Source organism: Neomonachus schauinslandi, chromosome 6 (assembly GCF_002201575.2).
Source record: "Neomonachus schauinslandi chromosome 6, ASM220157v2, whole genome shotgun sequence".
Taxonomy (NCBI): Eukaryota; Metazoa; Chordata; class Mammalia; order Carnivora; family Phocidae; genus Neomonachus; species Neomonachus schauinslandi.
The window spans coordinates 54712855-54734562 of NC_058408.1; the positions used below are offsets into that span (position 1 = coordinate 54712855).

At 37.4% G+C, this 21708-nt stretch overlaps 1 protein-coding gene across 1 annotated transcript in view; it reads right to left on the reverse strand.

The window, feature by feature from the left end:
- Positions 1 to 464: 464 nt before the first annotated feature.
- The window catches only part of PRRC2C (proline rich coiled-coil 2C), an 89580-nt gene continuing 68336 nt past the window's right edge, over positions 465 to 21708 (reverse strand). Inside the window, exons 24-35 of the mRNA XM_044915955.1 lie at positions 20117 to 20218; positions 16497 to 16698; positions 13311 to 13517; positions 11615 to 11727; positions 11089 to 11225; positions 8533 to 8764; positions 8195 to 8302; positions 6929 to 7147; positions 6099 to 6202; positions 5596 to 5722; positions 4434 to 4670; positions 465 to 2389 (exon numbers count right to left, since the gene is read on the reverse strand). Coding sequence (XP_044771890.1) covers positions 2132 to 2389; positions 4434 to 4670; positions 5596 to 5722; positions 6099 to 6202; positions 6929 to 7147; positions 8195 to 8302; positions 8533 to 8764; positions 11089 to 11225; positions 11615 to 11727; positions 13311 to 13517; positions 16497 to 16698; positions 20117 to 20218 — 2046 coding nt within the window. The 3' untranslated portion in view covers positions 465 to 2131. The remainder of the gene's footprint in view (positions 2390 to 4433; positions 4671 to 5595; positions 5723 to 6098; positions 6203 to 6928; positions 7148 to 8194; positions 8303 to 8532; positions 8765 to 11088; positions 11226 to 11614; positions 11728 to 13310; positions 13518 to 16496; positions 16699 to 20116; positions 20219 to 21708) is intronic.

Sequence of the window (21708 nt, forward strand, 5' to 3'; positions counted from 1 at the left end):
AATTAAAATCCCTCAGCACTTCACGTTACAAAATGAGTAAACAATAAAGCAAATCCCTTACAGGCTGCTTATGTAGGTGATAATCTATGAATATGCTAGGAAAAATACAAAAAATACAAAATTTAAGTACTGAGATCTCCTTTGGGCCCTTCAATTTCTGCCCTGAAGAACGATGAAACTATTTTCTACTTTCAGCACTTGGCATTATCCAGAAAGACTTCTCTCCTCCTCCTTAACAGACTTGCTCTCAAAAAGAGTATGGCTACCCTGAGAACAGAGGCCCTATTATCCTCCATGACAACATTTACTTTGACTGAATAAACTTTATAGTTCTTAAAAGTCAGAGTCGAGTCTTTGGATGATAATCTTTTCCTTAGAGCATAATGTACTCTTGATCACTATTTTTGGTACATGACAGACCTTTTTGCTTCAGATTTTAGGAATGGATTAGAAGTTCCAAGATGCATTATTTAGAGAATACTTTATTAGTTTCTGTAATCAAACCCATGTAGATAAGACCTTACATATTTAATACAGTGCGTTACCCCTGTACAAATGGAAAAAATTATGTTTAACATTTCTAGACCAATATGGCTGTTAATTTCTGTACAATGCCAACCCAACACGGTACAACTGGGATACTTTTTCCAAAGTTGACAGCACAGCTAAAGTTTCCAAAAATTCAAATTATTTATATATATATGTATATGTATGTATATATATATATATATATTTATTTATATAAAAAGACCAATAGCAGTATGTTATGCATCAATAGCAGCAACAGCTTTTCCAGGTTCTGCAGTCATCTGAACAAAATTATAGAGACATCCAGCACACTCCATTAATAAAAAAAGGGGGGGGGAGGTAAAAAAACAAAACCCCAGAAAACAGCAAAGTTCTGTTACTGTTGTGGTACCTGGCACCATTTTTTTATTAGCTTCTCAATCATCATCTGGAAAGAAAACATTCTAGAATAACATCATTAAAAACAGCTCTGATAAAGCACGGTCACTATTACGTATCATAAAGCAGGTACAAGATATTTTACATTCACAGAGGTATGATACAGTACTGTCCTACATCTATAATACTAGAGGATACAATTAAAAAGGCATTATTTGAGACTTGATTCTACTTTTCCAGCAGAGGGCCCAAAGGATGGTATGACACAGCTCTGGTAAAGAAATGCACCTTCTTCGACAGAATTTCCTCCATTAAGGGCATAGTTTTAGGTATTCACTGCTCTTGATGAACGTCAGTTAAAAACCGTTGAAAACAAACAAAACCCCATTGGATTCATACAAAGATGACGAGTGGAGGCAAGCCAGACTCAATCTAACTAGTATTTTACCCAATCTGTCATGTTTGAAGACATGACAACTCCGTGGAAGAAAGGAGATGCCAAGTAGCACTTCAAAGCTTCGGGCCACAACCAAAACACAGCATCATTTCAAACAGAAGTAGTAGCCAAACCCTGCCCATTTGGACATGTCCAAGGATGTGGACAGCATGTTTCATCACCTGCTCACTTATCCAGGAAAAAGGGGAGGTCAGTGACTGTACTTTGATTGTGTTCAACTCAATCACAATGTTACAAAAATAGCAAGCTGCCATAATAAAAAATAAGGCTCCTCTATCCAGCACCAGTTATCTTCAGTTCTTGACCACCAAGCCCACAAATGCTACAATCACATCCAAAGAACGTAAGGGAGCAAAGAAACCACACCTGATGTATTAGCTGGAATCACCACTGTTCAGGCTCAGCTATTCCTCGGCGGGGTTATTTTCCTCATATTTCTGGTGTTTCATCTACCATAAGGATTTCAGCTCTAAATGATATGCACTCAAGGAATGTGTGCACATATTTGTATACAAAATCTGACTGAAGATGCACGGCCATCAACAGAGTGCGCATTGTACAGTAGGTGCCAGCTGGCGAAGCCTCATTTTACTGGTGCAGCGGCTGTGTGTCAGTGTAAACTGCTCCTGTGTCCCCTGCGCACCTCCCAGCTCTGGACAAGATAACGTCACAGACCATTTTACCCCTTTGGCTGCTGGCATTATCCGACCTCATTCTCCCTCGTGCCCCTCTCCCCTCCCCCAACCCCCTGCAATAAACCACAGCCTTTTAAGATTTTGTTTCTTCCGTTTTGATCGCCTGAGGTTTGATTGGTCCAGTTCTAACAGGTTTCGTGGCTATGGTGGGTGCGGGGGGTGGCTTTTCTTCTACTTTTTCCTGACAGACACCAGGAGGGTCAGTCAGTGTTTCAGGAGGTTTACTTGAATCACTGTCCACTTTCGGGGCTTTGCCTCCTATCTGTTTGCTCTGTTGTTGTTCAGAGAAGAACCGCTGCGTGGACTGAAGAACCTCTGCTCTCTGCTTTGCCTTAAAAAATGAGAAACGACGACTGAGAACATTGCAGCATTAGCAAAGCCTGTCCGTCCATCTCCGTTTACTCTTCACCAACCACAAATCCGTTTGCCCCACATGTTTGGCCCAAACCAAAAGTACCTCAATGATCTTTCAGCTTTTAATGGACAGATTTCTTCCTATCTTGGCAAATATTCCATATGATTTTTTTTAAACATTTGAAAACAACAGGACCACCTCCCACCACATTTTCAAAGTTTGCCCTCTTATAAAATAATAAGACAGAAATTGCTGTTGGTCTGTAACTTTTCCGGAACAAAACTTACTGATATCAAATTCTATTTAGGGAGACTGCTTGCAAATTTGAAGACATATATGTAACACTTAAAACTTCTAGTTATCAATATGTGGTCTACAATAAAACGAAAAGGAAGCACTTATATTGTGGCATTACCAACACCTAGGACCAAATGTCTTGTGGCTGAGTCCTCTTCCCACAGCTCTCTTCTGCAGGGGAAGAGCATCAGAAATTAGTAACTACAACTTCACTTGATCACTAAGTTCTGATAGCTCCTACCACATTCTGAGCTGGTAAAATAATTTCCTACTTTTATTGACTATGTGCCCCAAAGAATATACTTACGTCAATCTGTAAATTATACCACTGTAACGTACACAATTAAAACTTAAGTTTCTGTACCTCTCGCATATAACAAGGAGCCCTTCATGTTCTACAGGAAACCTATACTATATAAAGATCTAAAGCAATTTCAAGAAATTTTTACCCTCCCCAACCCCATTATAAGCTCTAATGTCATTTCCAACATGGGAAGGTATGCAAATCAAGTTCCAAGGAGACAGAACAACTGGAAAACCATGGCCAAATAGTTTCCAAAGATTCCTACACATTTTTTAATAGTTATGAACAGATGGAAATCCTAGGCACACAGCCTTAATAAAAGTAGATCACACTTAAGAGTTTCACTGCAGAGTAGTCTTTAAATTTGATTACTCAGAATGAGAAATGAGGGATAGCAATGTAGAAAGAAACTAGCTAGTCAACCAAATTTTCTAGTAGGATGATCATAAACATTGTTTCCAGAGTAAAGCATTACTATGCATACTGCCTTGTTTAAAGGCAGCAAGCTTTTCTTTGTTCTAGCGTGAATGTGCGCGTATATACACATATACATAGTGACAAAATAGGCAAAATTACTAAGACCTCTAAAGGCAAGTTGAAGTAAATACAGAATCACTGGATTCAGCTGGCCGTACAGGCAGACAGGTAAGGTTTATGCTATAAAAACTGTCCCCACACAGACTCCTAAAGGCACTCTTCTCCATCAGCAAACCTCACGTTTATCAGTGCCTTTTATTATGAAGGATCCCAAAGTGCTTTTTTCAGTTCTTCATCTACAACTGCATGATCTGTTGTGGAATACAGCCAACTCAGTGGCAGGCAAAAAAAAAAAAAAAAAAAAAAGTATGGAAACAGTTTGAGAAAAAAACTGTACTTGCAGGACTCACGAAGGAAGGAAAATCAAGATAGGTAAAATCTCTTCTTACCCACTCTGAATTTTCACATAACCATGATTTATATCTTAAGTCTAGGGAGGGGGGAGAGATAAAAAAGAAAACAAAGGAAAAAACAAGGAAGAAAATGGGGAAGGCTATAATAATCCAAATTACTTTTTTGCTCTTCCAAGAAATGTAGCAGCTAAACTCAGATCTCCCTCAAATATTCATTTTATAAGCAATTCATTTTGCCAGAGTTTAAAATGTTAACTTGTTTGCTAACTATAGTTGCAAAAAAAAGAAAACCAAAAAAACTAAAAAAAAAAAAATTAAAAAATTTAAAAAAAAGAAAAAAGTGGGGGGAATAGGGGAAACAAAAAAGAAATAATAATAATAATGAAAAAAGGAATGAATAAAAGTAGTTAGCTTGGTTAAATCAGCTAAGACAATGAATGCCTGGGTTTGTGGTTATGGGTCCAGAGGCATCTTAAGACATGGTTCAGAGACAGATTCTTGCTCTGTTGGCTGTTAACACTGTACTAACCTTCATGTCTTGTTCAGCCTTCAACGCAGCCTGGGCCTGATTACCTCTGACTCCAGATAGTGATCCACAAGGACCCCTGGCTACATGTGGCAAACGAGCATGGCTCATGAGGCCTGTGGTCAGCGGAGGAGGCATCTGACTGGCCAGTGCCATTGGCGGCCTCTGAACAGGCGCTGGGAAGGTGTTAGTATGTGGGGCTCTTACCAATGGAGGGACCAGGTTAGGCTGAGAGAGAATCTGAGTGAAAAAAACAAAACATACAACATTGAACTGTTAAAAAAAAAATTTTGCCAACTAGACCAGGTTGGCTTATCTCAGAGTAAATCTGTGCCCATTCTGCCAAGTGAAAGGAAGTGTAGGGATCTGTGCCATTCTATTACAGGGACCAAGAACAAATAGGCCATGCTTGGAGAATCTAACAGAAAAATTAGGCAAAGCATGCTATGGCACTGTAGTTGGTTCTAACATTTCAGCTACAAATTCTGAAGGGGAGGTAGAAAAGCTATTAATTAGGATAATCTTTTTAAAAAGATATAATTGCAGAAAAGGCACACACTTATACCAAACATAATCTGAAGATAAATAAAAATAACATCAATTCAACAAACACGTGTTTTCTCAGGAACCAATTCTTATTTGTGAGAGTTATGATCAATTTTAGTTAGTCTTTCCATTCGATCAGCGAAGGGAAGAGAAGCCAATATTTTTACACATATATTAGAACATCTTTTGGAAATTTTAACTCAACTACACATAGTTCTCTTAAAAAACAAAAAACAAAAAAACCAACAACGACGACGACGACGACACAACAAAAAAAGCTTTAAACCTAGAAAACTTTAAGCACTGGGACCCTTCTCTGAAAAGCCCACTTCTTCAAAAAAGATAAAAGAAACAGGACTGAAATGACCAGAGCTGTGTGGGGATTCTTGATTATTTCTCTTGTCTGCTTTAGAACTATATGGTTACTACCTTAATCTCACTAAAAATTGCGGAGAATATATATGAATGTCATAAATGTACTGTTAAATAAGAAACTGTTTCTCATTAAAAACTATGTTTCTAAACTAGTTAGATGGCAAGATTATGAAATCAGATAATTAGCCAGATTAGCAATCATTTCCAAGTAAATAATACTCATTTCTCACTCATATCTGCCCACCTGGGGTGCAAACTGTGTAGGAAATGGTTGTGTCATTCTCACAGTGGCAGGGGCTGACTGGAACTGCTTCTGATAGACAATGCTGTTCATTTTGCTGGACTGGCTGTTCGGACTTGTGGAAGTAGCCCTTGGAAAAAAGCCATCACTGGTCAGTACAGTAGTGCCAAATAAATAATGCTGTTAGATTTTTAGAGACATTGCTCTTGGTAGATTCTTCATATGTGGTAGCTGATGAAAATTTACCAAGGTGAGTTACCAAACATTATGGTAGTGGAGAGACACTGGAGGGGCAGAGGTGAGAAAGAATACTAGCTAGATTTGCCCTGTATTTAAAAAAAAAATTCTTAAAAATATGGTATAACATACACATTCTTAATTTAATAGCTTCACATTTTAGATAAAACTATCAGAATGTCTTGTGCTTACCACAGGCCTGGTGACATAGTAAGTATTTAACAAACAAATTATGTTTAGTTATTTGGAAATTCAAATGCCCATTTTACCGGAAGGGACTAGATGTTGGTGTGGTGCTTCTACCACTGATTGGAGGTGTGCCTGGTTTTATATCAATGCCACTTCCAAAGGCTTTCAGTTCCATTTCAGACATCTGAGAAAAAACAGAAAAGACTTAGCATTTCTGGAATTCCATAAGCTAAAGAGGCAAAGAATCTTACTTATTTATTTATTTGACAGAGAGAGAGACACAGCAAGAGAGGGAACACAAGCAGGGGGAGTGGGGGAGGGAGAAGCAGGCTTCCCACTGAGTAGGGAGCCCGATGTGGGGCTCAATCCCAGCACCCTGGGATCATGACCTGAGCCGAAGGCAGATGCTTAACAATTGAGCCACCCAGGCGCCCCAAGGCAAAGAATCTTAGTACAAAAATCCTGTAATTAAGTTTCAAATAACATGGAATTATCAAGGCCATATTTGTGGGTGAAAAGTCTTAAGAGATTGTGTAAACCCAATTCTTCCACAAAATTTGTGAATTCTTCGTTATCAGGTAAAAACCAGAGGAAGTCAAACACATTAGTAGATTTAAAAAGTAAAAAAAAAAAAAAGTACACTGGGGCTTGCGGTGCCTGGCTGGCTCAGTTGGTGGAGTGTGCAACTCTTGATCCTGGGGTTTTAAGTTCAAGCCCCACACTGGGTGTAGAGATTACTTAAAAAAAAAAAAAAAAAATCTTAAAAAAAAAAAAGCATATCAGGGTTTCAGATTTACTAGAGGGTGGTAAAAACTGATGCATTTTTTTTTAAAATAGATATACAGATGCATATATCTAAACATATAGCCTTAAATTCTCAAAGAAACTGTGCAAATTTCTCCTCACTTACTTTTCCTGTGGTTGCAATCATGCTATGCTGTGTTCCAGCAGGGATTAATCCTCTGAAAGGCTGGCTTACTTGCGCAGGACGACTCAGGCTCTGGGCCTGGGCTTGTGGAGTGGTATGCTGTAATGGGGGCTGAAGAGTCTGAGGCAGAGCAATTAAAGGCTGCCCTGTAGATCCAAAATTAGGTAATGAAAGCTGGGATGCTGGTAAAGGTACTGTAACCTAGAAAATAAGCAAAAAGAAATTGCGGCAATTTATTTATCCCTGTCATCTGTATATCCCTATAACTATCTATACAACTCTTCAAAACCTTTTGAGTAACAGTTTAAACAGAATACTTTGATCTATTAATATATTTCACATATTATCTTTTGCTTAGTAACTACCTCCATTCTTTTATTAAAGGTGCAACAATAAAACAGATTAGTAGTACAGACACTATATATCATTATGAAGATCTTTGAATGAATCCATGGTATGTGTCTAATAAACACATAATACAATGAAGTCATGGGATACAATTTAAGAAATAGTGTTGTTGCAATTTCCCAAACAGACATTTCTATACTGTTTTCGGGTCTGACTAAAATGAGCTTTGACGAGAAGAAAAATAACCTTTCAGTTTTCATACAAACAGTATTTAATTTGAATGTCAATAAGGTAATAAATACATTTATGAATTTTCACCCCTAAAATAGCCATCAAAATTAGTTATAAGAAAATGACTAATGGTTTGCCTCTCTCCTTCAGTCCTCCACAAACTTTTAAACAGTAGATTGATGACATTGCTAGATTGTGCATGTCTGTCATTTACACTCTGTCATACTCTGCCACAGTGTTCTAAGTATTATATTAACCAGTGTGATGGTCTTTAGAGTCCTCCTTCCCCCCAGCATAGATGGGTAAAGCACTTCTCATGCTTACATGTAACTGTATATCCTGGACAATGGTTTTTGAACTTTTATATTCATGGAATCCTTTGTTAAAATAAATGATTACATGGAAACCAATTTAAAACAAAGAGCCAAAAAGCAGAAATGACTGGAGTGGGGCTGAGGAGAGAGGTGTTGTGGGACTGAGCAGGTTCCACCACCAGTGGACCCCATGGAATTCCTAGGACACCTCAGAGAAAAGTCTGAAAACCACTGTCCCATCTCCCCATCTTGGTTCTATTTAAACTGCCAAGCAACAACAAACGCAGTAAATGTAATAATAATAATAATAATAATAATGAAGAAAATTGAGGAAATTTACCATGCCATAGTTTACCTGCTGGAGAGCACTTGGTGACTGGGCAGTGTTATAAAAATTTGTCTGACCAGGCTGTTGTACTTGTCCAGAATAAAGATTTGAAGCCTGGGTAAGATTTGCTCTAGCCTAGAAAAAATTGTGTAAGAAAACAGCATTAACATGGAAAAATTTCCAATTCAGACATAAAGGGTGTGGCTTCAAAACAATCTCTAAGAATTTTAGTATTAGATAAAAAGACCTTCATTTTTTCACTATGTCTTTTAACATTTTTTCTTTAAAAACTGTTTTCTTAAATAATCTGCTGCACAGGAAGACGATGATAGTGAATGATTCTAGCCTCTGTGCTCCTGTCTTACCTGGAGGAGATGTGTATCAATTAGTTGGGAACCTCCCAGTCCTGATGCCTGACCCAGCTGATGTTCATACAATATAGGAATAGGCTGCGTATTTGAAGTTTGTTGAAAGGCAAGACCTGACTGTGCCTTTGCAAGTTCCTGGTGTTGGACAGCTGGAAAGTTGTGGATGGCGGTACCAGAAAGAACCACAGATGGCTGGGACAGACTGCTTTGCATAAAGGCTGGCTGAGATCTACACAGGCATTAAAGAGAAAAGACTTGTGTTAGTAGTCCATTCTATTTTGGAATCTGGAAATCCCAGGAATGAGTATCCCAAATGACCAAGTACTCTAATAAGCACAGTTAAGAAAAGAGAAAGAGAATACAGACTGTGTCTAAGGTACTTGTTTCATGATTTAGAGCTCCATACACAACAAAGTTCTAGGGAAAGGCTTGCTCTTCCTGAGGAACTAACAAGATTTTCTCCTCTTGAACAACAAGAATAATTCTCTTTTTCATATGTTCACTAGCAAGCTCAGAACCAAATCTGTTTTTCTCTTTGTTTATTTATTTATTTATTTTTAAAAGATTTTATTTATTTATTTGAGAGAGAGAGAATGAGAGAGAGCACATGAGAGGGGGGAGGGTCAGAGGGAGAAGCAGACTCCCTGCCGAGCAGGGAGCCCGATGCGGGACTCGATCCAGGGACTCCAGGATCATGACCTGAGCCGAAGGCAGTCGCTTAACCAACTGAGCCACCCAGGCGCCCCTGTTTTTCTCTTTGGTATTAACATTTTGTTCATATTTACAGCACCAATAGCTGACTTTTATTATTTGTATTTCATTACTCCATTTATACATACACGTGTGTGTGTTTGTGTGTTTAAAAAAAGATTTTATTTGAGAGAGAAAGAGCTCAAGTGAGTGGGGAGAAGGGGAAAGGGAGAGGGAAAGAATCGCAAGCAGACTCTGCTGAGGGCGGAGTCTAATGCAGGGCTCGATCTCACCACCCTGTGTTCATGACCAGAGCTGAGATTAAGAGTCAGATGCTTAACTGACTAAACCACCCAGGTGCCCCTCAGCAACTTTCAAATCACAACACAGTATTATGGTCAAAGGGTATAAACTGCTAGTTATAAAATAAGTCATGGGGATGTAATGTACAGCATGGTGACTATAGTTAATACTGTGGCATATTTAAATGGTTTTTTAAAAAACTACAATGCTGGAATCTAACTTCAGACTACCCTCTTACCTCTGGAATGGGGGCCTTCAAGCTATACTTTTAAAAATGCTAAGATAAAGAGTTAAGTAACTATATCAAAGTACTGGATTAAAGATAATATTATCAATAAATAACATCATTATGCTTTGTTAAAATTGACTTTTGTGGCAGAAACAAAAGCCATTAAGCAGGAGTGCTAGAATAGGGTCACAAGCAGTCTTTATGCCTATGTGTCGAATATAAATTGGGAAAACATAAGCATACTGTTATAAACTACCCAGTCCTGGGGTGCCTGGGTGGCGCAGTCGATTAAGCGTCCAACTCTTGGATTCAGCTCAGGTTGTGATCTTGGTGTTCTGAGATACAGAGCCCTGCATCAATCAGGCTCTGCGCTCAGTGTGGACTCTTTCTCCTCTGCCCCTCCCCCGGCATGCTCTCTCTCTAAAATAATCTAAAAAAGAAAAGAAAAGACAAACCCCACAACTACCCCGTCCTGGCAGAAGTTAATTCAGGGATTCTGTATTAATAAACACTATGCTGATGAGGTTGAGAGCAAGAACAGCAGAATGACATGGCAGGGATACAAACAATTGCTTTCAAAGTCTAAACCTGTGCCTTCCAATACACTTGTCATTAGTCACAACTACATATACAGCTTACATTATTTTTCTATGGAACAGGCCCGGTCTTAAGAAGTAGATCTTCCAAGGCAATCATTAAAATGGGGATTACAAATACAAAATGTCAGTGCACTGCTACTCCACCTCCCATGGCTATGGAAGACATTACTAATTAATCACCGAGCTCTTTTTTTTTTGCACAGCTGGAAAGTAGCCCCAAACTTTCCAACAATGTTGCAAGTAGCTAATACCAATTAAAAGATTTCCTTAATCACAAAGCTAACTTACAGTGACTCTTTCAAAAACCACAGTTTCTTCTCTACTTGTCATCACTATCCCCACTGCCTTTGTTCCCTGCCTGGCGCTCTCCACCCCCGCTCCTGCCTCCTATATGCTATTCTCTGCCAAGGCCCCACGCACACCCCAAGTCAGGCGCGGATTTACAGCTGCTATGGCAAGGTGGCATGCGGCCTTTTAGGTCCCTTAACAACTATTTCTTCTGATTTCCAATTGTTCTGGGATTGTTGTTATCCTTGTCTTCAAGAATATTTAAGGTCTCACTTTGTTCAATAAAGTCTTGACTGAAACCACCAGAAGTTAAGTTTCAGGGCCTACAATCAACATGCTTAATCATTTAAAGGCATTTTGTAAAAGGGTCATCCTAGCTTCTGGGGGAAAAGAAGGAGCAGTAGGGATATGGCAAGATGGCTCAGCAGTTACAAAAGCACGTACCTATATGGCTGAAGTGAAGAAGTGAATAACTCTTGAGCCTGGGACGCAGCAGGCCCAGCACCCAGACTCAGCTGGGCTTGGTGCTGTCCTTGTAGCGGCGCATAAATGGGGATTGGGATCTGCTGAACCGAAGTTGGCTGCAATGCAATAAAAAACACATGAACACCACATACACAAATCACGATATTTGGGAAAATAAAAATCTGAGATATGAAAAGAATTCAAGATATATATCTATATATAGGTATAGATATATATCAGCTCCCTTTTAAAACAAAACCAAATGGAAGCATCTAAATTTTCCTTTCAATACATTATTTACTCTACACTGTTAGCCATTAAGCTTTGGAAAATTTGGGAAAGTTTGAAAATTTTGCCAGTACATATCAAGGTAATCATGGACTGTCCCATGTTGTCGATAGAAGATTTTAACTTCTAAGAGCCTTTATTTGTAGCCTAAGATATCTATTACACCATTAGCATGCCAAGAAACAAATACATGATGGAAGAAGTCTGTGGTATTTACCTGAGAGAGACCTGGTTGGAAGCCTTGTTGTTGAGCCAAGGATGGTGGAGCCAAGCGTGCATGTTGGGTATTGAATAAATGACTTGTGTCCATATAGAAAGCAGGGATTTGAGCTATATAGACCAGACCATCAGGAAAAACAAGCAGTTTTAAGTGTCTAAGCTTCAGAATTTTCCAAATAGTAACTAAAAACCAAGTTTTGTAGCAGATTTCAAATTAAGTGAGCCCACTGAAAACTAATACAGCCAAGGAAAAACTAGAAATGTGAAAAGACAGAAAACTTCTAGCAGACAGTATATACAAATTAAAACAAAATTCTAGTACAGCTGACCCCTGAACATGGGTTTGAACTGCGTATTTTTTTTTTCAAATAATTCAGTGCAGTATTGTAAACGTAATTTTCTCCTTATGATTTTCTTAGCAACATTTTCTTTTCTCTAGCTTACTTTATTGTAAGAATGCAGGGTATAATACAGATAACATACAAAATATGTGTTAATGAACTGTTTATGTTATCAGTAAGGCTTCTGGTCAAAGGCAGGATATTTGTAGTTAAATCTGGAGGAGTGAAAAGTTGTATGTGGATTTCTGACTGTGTAGGGTGTCGGCACCCCTAACCCTTGCATTGTTCAAGGGTCAACTGTACTTGTGAGGGTATGGAAAAATAGACACTCATACACTGCCAGTGGGGTATTAACTAGTGAAATTGGACATGATCTACTCAAAGTGAAAATGAACCTACTGGTTTACCAGCAAAACTATTCTAATTTTATATCTAGTTACTAGAATTTAATAAAATATTTCAAAGGAACTGGTATTTAATAACTGAAAGAATCTGGTTTATATTCTTAACAGATTTCTATGTATTATATAAATTATTTTGTGATCTGCTCTTTTTATATAATAGTATGTTTTGGAGAACTTCCCATATTATTTTTGTCACCATTATAAAAAATACTGCAATGAATGAACACTCTCATATATATGTCTCTCATTAATAGCTAAGTTTATCTATATAAGATTCCTATGAAAATTGTTACTACAGTTAAGTATGTACATGTAAAATATTCCAATACTTTTCTAAAAGAATTATGTCAATTTATATACCAACCAGTAATGCACTTTAAGAAATTATTAATAATACCTTTGACCCTTATAGAAACTGGGTATTATCAATCTTTCTAATATTTCCCACACAGAAAGGCAAGAAATAGCCTCATTGTTCTTTTATTTTGAATTTAAATCATTAGTGAATTAGAATATTTTTCAAATATTTACTTACTATTTAACTAAGATTAACATTGTGATATTTAGTAGGGTAAATTACCCCAATATCCAACATATAATTTTTTTCTTCTTTGCTAATCTTAGGTTTATTCTTCCCTATGAATTTTATTATTGATTTGTCAAGTTTCGGGTAATAAAGTTTTATAACTTGACTGGAATAACATGAAATGTGTAAGTTATTCTGCAAATTATTAGACACGAATCTAATATATATATAACATACGTGTAAGAAAGAACTGCCAAGACCCCCCCCCAGAATACTTATCAAAGAGACAGAACATTAAATTCTATGATGAAACAAATCTGCAAAGCAGATCAAATACTTAAACTTGAGCGAACAAAAGTACGCCTGTAAACAATTCTTCTGACTCCCTTACGTGCCCGTCCCCCCCTCCCCCAAAGCTCTTACCTGCTGCCGATTGGGACACATAGACCTGTGGGCTCTGCTGCTGCTGCTGGGCAATAAGGGAAGGCACGCAGCTTAACTGTGAGAAATGACCCGCCGACGGCAGGCTGCTCGTCTGTAACTGCTGGGGTTTCACTTTACAAATGTTAGGAGGATCTGATGTGCTTGTAGATTTCGTACTCAAAGAAGAGGTAGTGTATGTACCAGCTCCTATATGTGGGAGAGGGGAAAAGGCAGAATTTCGTAAAGTGCCACAGTGGTTCACTGTAAAAACAACTCAAGTGCCAGCTGGAAACTGGAAAATTCATGTTTATGCCCTGCACATGCTTAAGTAACAATCACCAAATATAAACAAGACTATAAAATCTGGAGAAATATAGTACAATAGATAAATGCAAAGAGAAGAAAGTTAAAAGATAAAACAAAATAAGGTGGCCAAGAGCCTATAAGATTGTTAGTTTAGCCTCAAGCTAATAGTTTTTTAATCATCACAAAGAAAAGGATGGTCAAGAGCTTCATTCATTTATGAACAGGCATAAATACAACAACACAGAAGGACAAAATGCTGCACCTTAGGAATAACTAAGAATGTAGGGGTGCCTGGCTGGCTCCGTTGGAACAGCACCCACTCTTGATCTCAGGGTCAAAAGTTCAAGACCCACATTGGATGTAGATTAATAAATAAACTTAAAAAGAAAATGTAAATGCACCTGGAGAGATCACAACTGCTCCTAAAAAGTCATGTGAACAAAAGGTCTGATTTTTCTTCTTTCCAGCAAAATACCTTACAGGCAAATACCTTATAGGTAATCTTAAGACCTTCATTCATTTATGAATGAATAAATAAATAAATGAATACATATTTATTTAAAGATTTTATTTATTTATTTGACAGAGAGAGACAGCAAGAGAGAGAACAGAAGCAGGGGGAGTAGGAGAGAAAGAAGCAGACTTCCCACAGAGCAGAGAGTGATGCGGGGCTCGGTCCCAGGACTCTGGGATCATGACCCAAGCCGAAGGCAGATGCTCAACAGCTGAGCCACCCAGGCGCCCCTCATTTATGAATAAATATTTAAACATTTACTAAGGTCAGGCATAAACATAAGAACACCTAAGTGCAACACCTTAATAATCATTAAGGTGAAAGGGGCCTTTACAGATCACAACTGCTCCTTAACAGCCATATAAACTTAAGGTTATACTTAGTCCTGACTCTCCTTGTATATATACCAGCAAAAAAAACAGGTATATAATAATACCTTAAAAAGAAAATAAACTATTAATAAGTAAGTAGAATTATAAAACTTAAGATCTTGAAGGGTCAATTAGTTCTGTTGATCAGTGAGTGTTGATGACTGTAATACTGGAGTGAATGACAATATTGGTATCTGATTAAAAAGTGAGTGCAGTCATCATTATTTTCAGACTTCAAATGATGTTTGATCTAAGAGAGGACCCAAGATCAAGGTACCTTTGTTCTTCCACTTGAGTCTCTACCAGTAGGATGACTGGGCAAGAAATATAAAAATTTATCCTAATTGAGGAGAGTGTGGGGAAACCAGACCTGGAAGAAAGGAGTACACTTGACCCTGGAACAATGCAGGTTTAAACTGTGTGTGGGTCCACTTATACGCAGACTTTTTTTCAATTAAATACAGTACAGTACTGTAAATGTACCTTCTAATTTTAATAACATTCTCCTTTCTCTAGCTTACTTTATTGTAAGAAAACAGTTGTATGTTAATTGGCTATTTATGTTATCAGTAAGGCTTCCAGTCAATAGTAGGCTCTTAGTAGTTAATTTGGGGGGAGTGATATTTGGGTTTCTGACTGCATGTGTTGGTCGGCAAGTGTCAGGGCCTCTATCCCCTGCGTTAAGGGTCAACTGTGACGGGAAGGGAACCCTCCCAGTCCCTTTATTTCCTAATCTCTCCACCATACTGTATTCCTGGTTGCTTTATAGCCCCAACCCCTACCCACCCAAATGACTGGGGTTCCAGCTAGTAAGCATAATGAAGATGTCTTACAAATGGATGGTAGGGAATGCATTAAATGGTCTTAAAGACTTTAGGGAAGAGAAATAGAACATGCTCTTTGATTTGAATCTGTTTGTCTTAATACATACTTTTGATTCCATATAACATCAAAATAACTGTAGTACATCCCAAAGACCAATTCTTTCAGTACAGAATGCCAGAATAGTGAATAAAAACAAAACGAAACAAAACAAACCCCCCCCCCCCAAAAAAAAAACCAGGAGAGCATCGCTAAATGAGAACCAGTCAAAGAAAGTAAATTCCGTGCTGGATATATCTTATATCTTTTGGAAAGCAGCTTTTGCTGCTTTGGAAACATTAGATAATACCAGGAAAGCCTGAAAGGAAATTTCTGTTTTCAACAGAAGAAACATGGTTATACGTATGGTAAAAGGGTGTACTTTCCTGGAGTCAAGCATTTCAGAAATTATTCAACTGTAAAGCCCCCAAATGAAATACAGTTTAATGAAAGGATTACGTGCTAGTGAAAAATTTAAGGAAGAAAAGCACTTTCTAACTTGGGATGTTGATGGACTCTCCTTATAAAACAAGCAAAACAACCCCCTCTCCCCGCTGGGCCAAAAAACCCAATATATATCACCTACTCAAATAACAAACTGGAAATTCTCTACCCCTAACTCTTCACCAGAAAATATACGTCATCCCAAAAGATTCAGGCCAACGGCTCCTTCAAATTAGATACAAACCACAAAAATTTACCACCTGTGTGATTCTGTATTATTTCTGAGTTGGACTAATTAGCTGTATATGAGTTAAAAAATAAAAATCAAAAGATGAATTTTATAGAAAAATGTAGGGGAACAAGATAAACACCTTTTCACCAATTACTTATTAATGCCTATAATGGGGGCAGGGGAGCATGACACGGAGGGCATGGGGGCGGGCAGAAGGTCCAGCAAGCAAAGTGTTTTAGTAAACCCTCAATGACTGTCAAACTAAAATTGGAAGAGGGGCTAAGAGAGGGGAGGGTGTAAGAATGGCAAGAAGAGTTTACAAAATAGCTGATAATTAGATCTTGTACAGTCTTACAGATTTTATAAATAATAAATTTGGGGGGATAGTAAACAGGAAAAGATCATAAGAAATTTTAAATAATTAAGACATTTAAAGGAAAGGTACAAAAACCTTCTACCTGATAGTGATGTTGTGGGAGTGACTGAAGCAACAGGAATCTGAGGCATGGATGCACTTGAGAATGAACTGTAATTGGCAGTGCTTGGTCCACCGGCACTACTGCTGACTCCACTTGCAATTGGAGGTGCTGTGGAAGTTACTGGAGATCCCTTCTCCCTTACAGTTGGAGAATTCTCCCAGGCCTTGCGTGCAGACTCCATCTACAATACAATGGACATTTTTTAAAAGCAAAAAAAGCAAAAAACAAAAAACACTATGCTAACACAGAATATATATACGCAAACATACGTGTGTGTATATTTTTAAATCCCAAATATAATCTTTCAAAAAACTGCAAAAATGAAAGATTTAAGACCCCTAAGGCTTTCAAACCTTTCACTTTCCCCTTTATCTTTCTTTACTCTAATTGGGAGACAGTGGGCTGTAATTATGTCTCTAAAGAGAGCTTGTTGACAGCTTTGGCAAAGAAGTCAGCAAAATATGAAGTCACGCTTCTGTACCATGTAAATGAGTCCCTATCCCACTGGTGAATAAGGAAACAGAAATACCATGACCCTTTAGGACTGACCTAAGGCTCTGATTCCAGTCAGAAAGGCACTAAAGGCCCTCCATAAATACCCATTCCTTCCATTCTTTCTCTGTAAGGCAGCGGGTTCTCAATGGCAGATGACAGGTACCTTTTGTTTGACTGTTTTATGTTCAGTGTCTTAAAAGGCAAAGTAACCAACCAGATAGGTTTTAGGCTTGGGTGCAGTAAAAATATGTCTTGTTTTACATCTAGACCTCATCAAGCATTTCAGATACTGACTGCTGCCATTTGTATTTGTGGCTATAGGTTTTAGCTGTAGTCTCCTAGTTTCTTAAAATGTAGAAACAGATTGGGGTGCCTGGGTAACTCAGTCAGTTAAGCATCCAACTCTAGTTTTTGGCTCAAGTCATGATCTCAGGGCTGGGGGGGGGACTGAGCCCTCAGTCGGGCTCTGCGTTGGAAATTCTCCCTCTCCCTCTGCTCCTCACCCTGCCTGTGTGCCCCTCTTTCTAAAATTAATAGAATCTTTTTCAAAAATGTAGAAACACATCTTATTTTATCTGTCTAGACCAGTGCTATTCAACATATAAATGCAAGTCATATGTATAATTTTAAATTTTCTAATAGCCACATTTAAAAAAATAAAGAATACTAATTTTGATGACATATTTTATTCAACCCAGTGTATCTACAATATAATTAAAACCTATAATCAACACAAAAATTGACATGTTTTAACTTTTTATTTTATTTTATTTTTTTTAAAGATTTTATTTATTTATTTGACAGAGAGAGAGAGAGAGAGCACAGGTAGGCAGAACAGCAGGCAGAGGGAGAGGGAGAAGCAGACTCCCCGCCGAGCAAGGAGCCCGATATGGGGCTCGATCCCAGGACCCTGGGATCATGACCTGAGCTGAAGGCAGACGCTTAACGACTGAGCCACCCAGGCGCCCCGTTTAACTTTTTAAATATTAACATTTCAGATCCAATGTATTTTATTTTACACTTACAGCACATACTACAAGTTGGATTAGCCGCATTCAAGTGCTTAATAACGACACGTGGCTAGTGGATCCTAAACTGAGGGCACAGATGTAGGTCCTCAACAGGAAGGAAACGGATACATAGATTGTGAAGTTTTTACTATTAGTCAAATACTGGGCTGAGGAAAAAACAAACAAACAAAAAACTCCACAAGGTAATCTATAAAATTCAGCTACCAAAAAATCAAGTAACAATTATTAATACCATAGTTAGGAAGCTGTCGGCCCTTGAAGTACCAACTTTAAAATTTTTAACCTTATTTTAATTGTAAGAATGATAAATCGTTACATATCTTCCCTGTTTTCTTGTTAAAACACATGTTACTTAATAATTTAACTTCTTCTTAGATGACTAATATCATCACTGTAATACCAAAACATGGGACACTTTGCTTGAGTCTTCTCACAATCACCTTGATAGTTTCAAATGTGTTTTATTTTAAAACAAAAGTCTTGAGAAGTAAAAATAAATAAATAATTTAAAAAATTAGGAAGTTAGACAAAATGTAATTTGTACTGAGATTTTATGGTTTAGAGCAGTTTTATAGAGCACATAATGCCTTTTATACTAGTTTTGTCTTGCTGGAACACATAAATTATAGCTAATCAAACTTGTATAATATACGGGCCACACACATGTGGCTTCATTTCATTTCTTCAACAACAAGGAGATTTAGATTTTATTTTTGGAAATTCAAGGAAACAAGTACAATTATTTAATTATACTAATTCTCCCCTTGACAAATATGCTGTCAATAAAATCCATGTAATAAAACACTTCTATACTTTATACGTTACCCAAATAGAAATGTCAGAAGTAGTAGAAGTAAAGAAACCAAAGAAAGTGTTAAGCTAATGAAATTTAATTTACATTATTTCTTCTTGGAATATTAAAAACTTTAAGTGAAAGGCAAGGTTGAATGAGTTCTCTGAAGAATTAACAACTGGCCTAAAGAATAATTTATGATCTTATATTTGCTTATGTGAAACTAGACTAGCCTTGACTAGCATGTAGTCAAACCACACAAAAGACACAGAAACAGACTGAGATAGTCATTCCAGTGGGAAAACTATAAAGGCTGAGCAGGAACTGGCAGTAAAGAGTAAGGACTGGGCAACGATGGGGGCTGACATAAAGCAGAAGTGGTTGTCTCATAAAATTTTACTCTTAAACTTCTAGAAATGAACACTGGCCAACATGGTTCCCCCTCTCATGAAGACCATCAAAGATTCCCTGTCAACCAATACAGCAGCATTAGGAAGTCCTGCTACAGAGGTTAAATACTTGCCCAGATTATAAAACCGAACACCAAAAATGGGATAAATACATGCACTTTAAAAACATCTTCACTTAATTTCATGTCCCTTTTTTAACCACTGACTAATCTGGAGATGAACAACTGACTTAAAATTCTCTCAAATAACTGTACAAAAAGCATTAGTAACATAGCTCAGTATTATAAACACAATAGGAGATAAAAAAAAATAAAGGCTTATTTTTTGATATTAAAAAAGTCTATAATCTCCTTTGCCCTCTTATTAAAAAATTATCCAACAAAAATCAAATCAAAATCACTGTATTAATCAATTACCTCTTCATAAAATATTCTAATTGTTACAGTGCATTCATTCACTTCACACAGTTTATAGGAAAGACAGAAAATTAGCAGTCTTACCATTACGGGAACGTAGGATATAAAAAAACAAAACAAAGCCAAAAAAACATGCAACACACCAAGCCAGTTGGTTTTATACACAACTAATATACTCAAAAAATCAAGGTCTCTAAGAGGAATTCAGTATAAACATGAAATATAAATGCTTTCCTGTGTTTTAAAGACAAAATTCACAAGCATAATAGGCCTCCCTTTAAAGTGGTATTAGAAGTTAATAAAATTTTAAGGTATAATTTGACATAACTCTATTTCCTCAGCTTAGTATTGTCGCTTACCATACAAAATGAATAAAAATAGCAAAAGAGTATTTTTAACTTATGTACCCTAGCATGCATCATCAAGGATCTTTAGAGAAGGATGTTGTACATACCTTGAAGGTGAGGCTGAAAGTAGTGGGAGGAGCTGAAGTTAGGCTGGAGCTCTGTTGTATAGTCTCCCTCTTAGGGAGGGGGAGGGTGTTGGGCAAGGGCACCTGAAAAGGTAGGCAACACATATCATAATCTAAGTCTGCTACAAAAGTCCCATTACAGATAATGCTAATGTACTCTTCTTAGGGTATTTATTTTTCATCAGAGCCAAAAGGAGTATTTGATTATTTAGAGATACATTGTGTCTGCATTAATTGATAATTCTGGACATCTTAGAGAAATACTATCTGCTTTTTTAATGCACATAATTACAGAAAAAGAATCTGTCCCAAATATAAGGTATATACTTGAAGGCAGTGCCTCATGTATTTTCATGTGTACAACAGTCACCTGGGGATGTTATTAAAGTGCAGATTCTAGTCAGTTGGTCTGGGGTAAGGCCTGAAATTCTGCACTTCAAATGCAGTGATGCTGCTGGTCAGTGGACCATACACTGTGTAGCAAAGCTCTTAATTTCCACCTTTAAGGGATCCACAGATTCTATGAAAAGCATTTAAAATGATACTGTAAATATTAAGAAATTAACCTCTTTCCTGCAATATAGTCAACATTCTTTTTTTTTAAGATTTTATTTATTTATTTGACAGAGAGAGACACTGTGAGAGAGGGAACACAAGCAGGGGGAGTGGGAGAAGGAGAAGCAGGCTTCCTGCAGAGCAGGGAGCCTGACTCGGGGCTCGATCCCAGCACCCTGGGATCATGACCCGAACCTAAGGCAGACGCTTAATGACTGAGCCACCCAGGCGCCCCTATAGTCAATATTCTTATAACTAGACTCAAGAATAAAAGTAAAACCGGGAGGAAAGTACGGAATATCACCACCACCCTCTTACATTAAACAAATTGCTTCGCTATAGTTATAACATGACTATGGCAAATATTTTTAGAAATGTGAAGATATTAGAAACTCACTAACCATATCTCTTTTTTCCTTTAAGTCTGTGAATCTTGAAATTTTATTAGGTACTACTGTATGACTGATTTTAATGGTTCATTTATTCAGATAAAATGACTGAGATACTTGGAGGTTTTAAGATAATCACTTTGTGGTACTATGGAGTATCTAACAGAGATTGATAATACTATGCACTACTTAATGGAGATGACTTTAAATATAAATCTTTAAAATAGCTGTGCTAGGAATAATCAAAAATACCACCTGCATTTAAATCTTTAAGACACTCAAGATTCAAAATGACTGTCATATTAGGTAACACTAAGCAATAAATAACCAGCTAAAAAATCCTTAAAAAGTAGATTAAGCTTTGATAAAGGGAGTAAGTCTTATCAAGAATAATTTTTTCAAAAGATAAAAGTTCTATGCATAAAATGGAACCCTCAACCACACTAAGGAGAAAGGAACATTTCAAAAGGTCCTAAAATTTTTCCCATGCAGGACAGTTGTTTTTAACACATTAGACAAGTTCAGAATCACCACCACACTCGGCAGAAAACGCAATACTGTGAAATCATTCCAAACTGATGACCATTTGTAATGCTCCCTGACCCAAAATCAATGTTTCTGTTTTCAAAC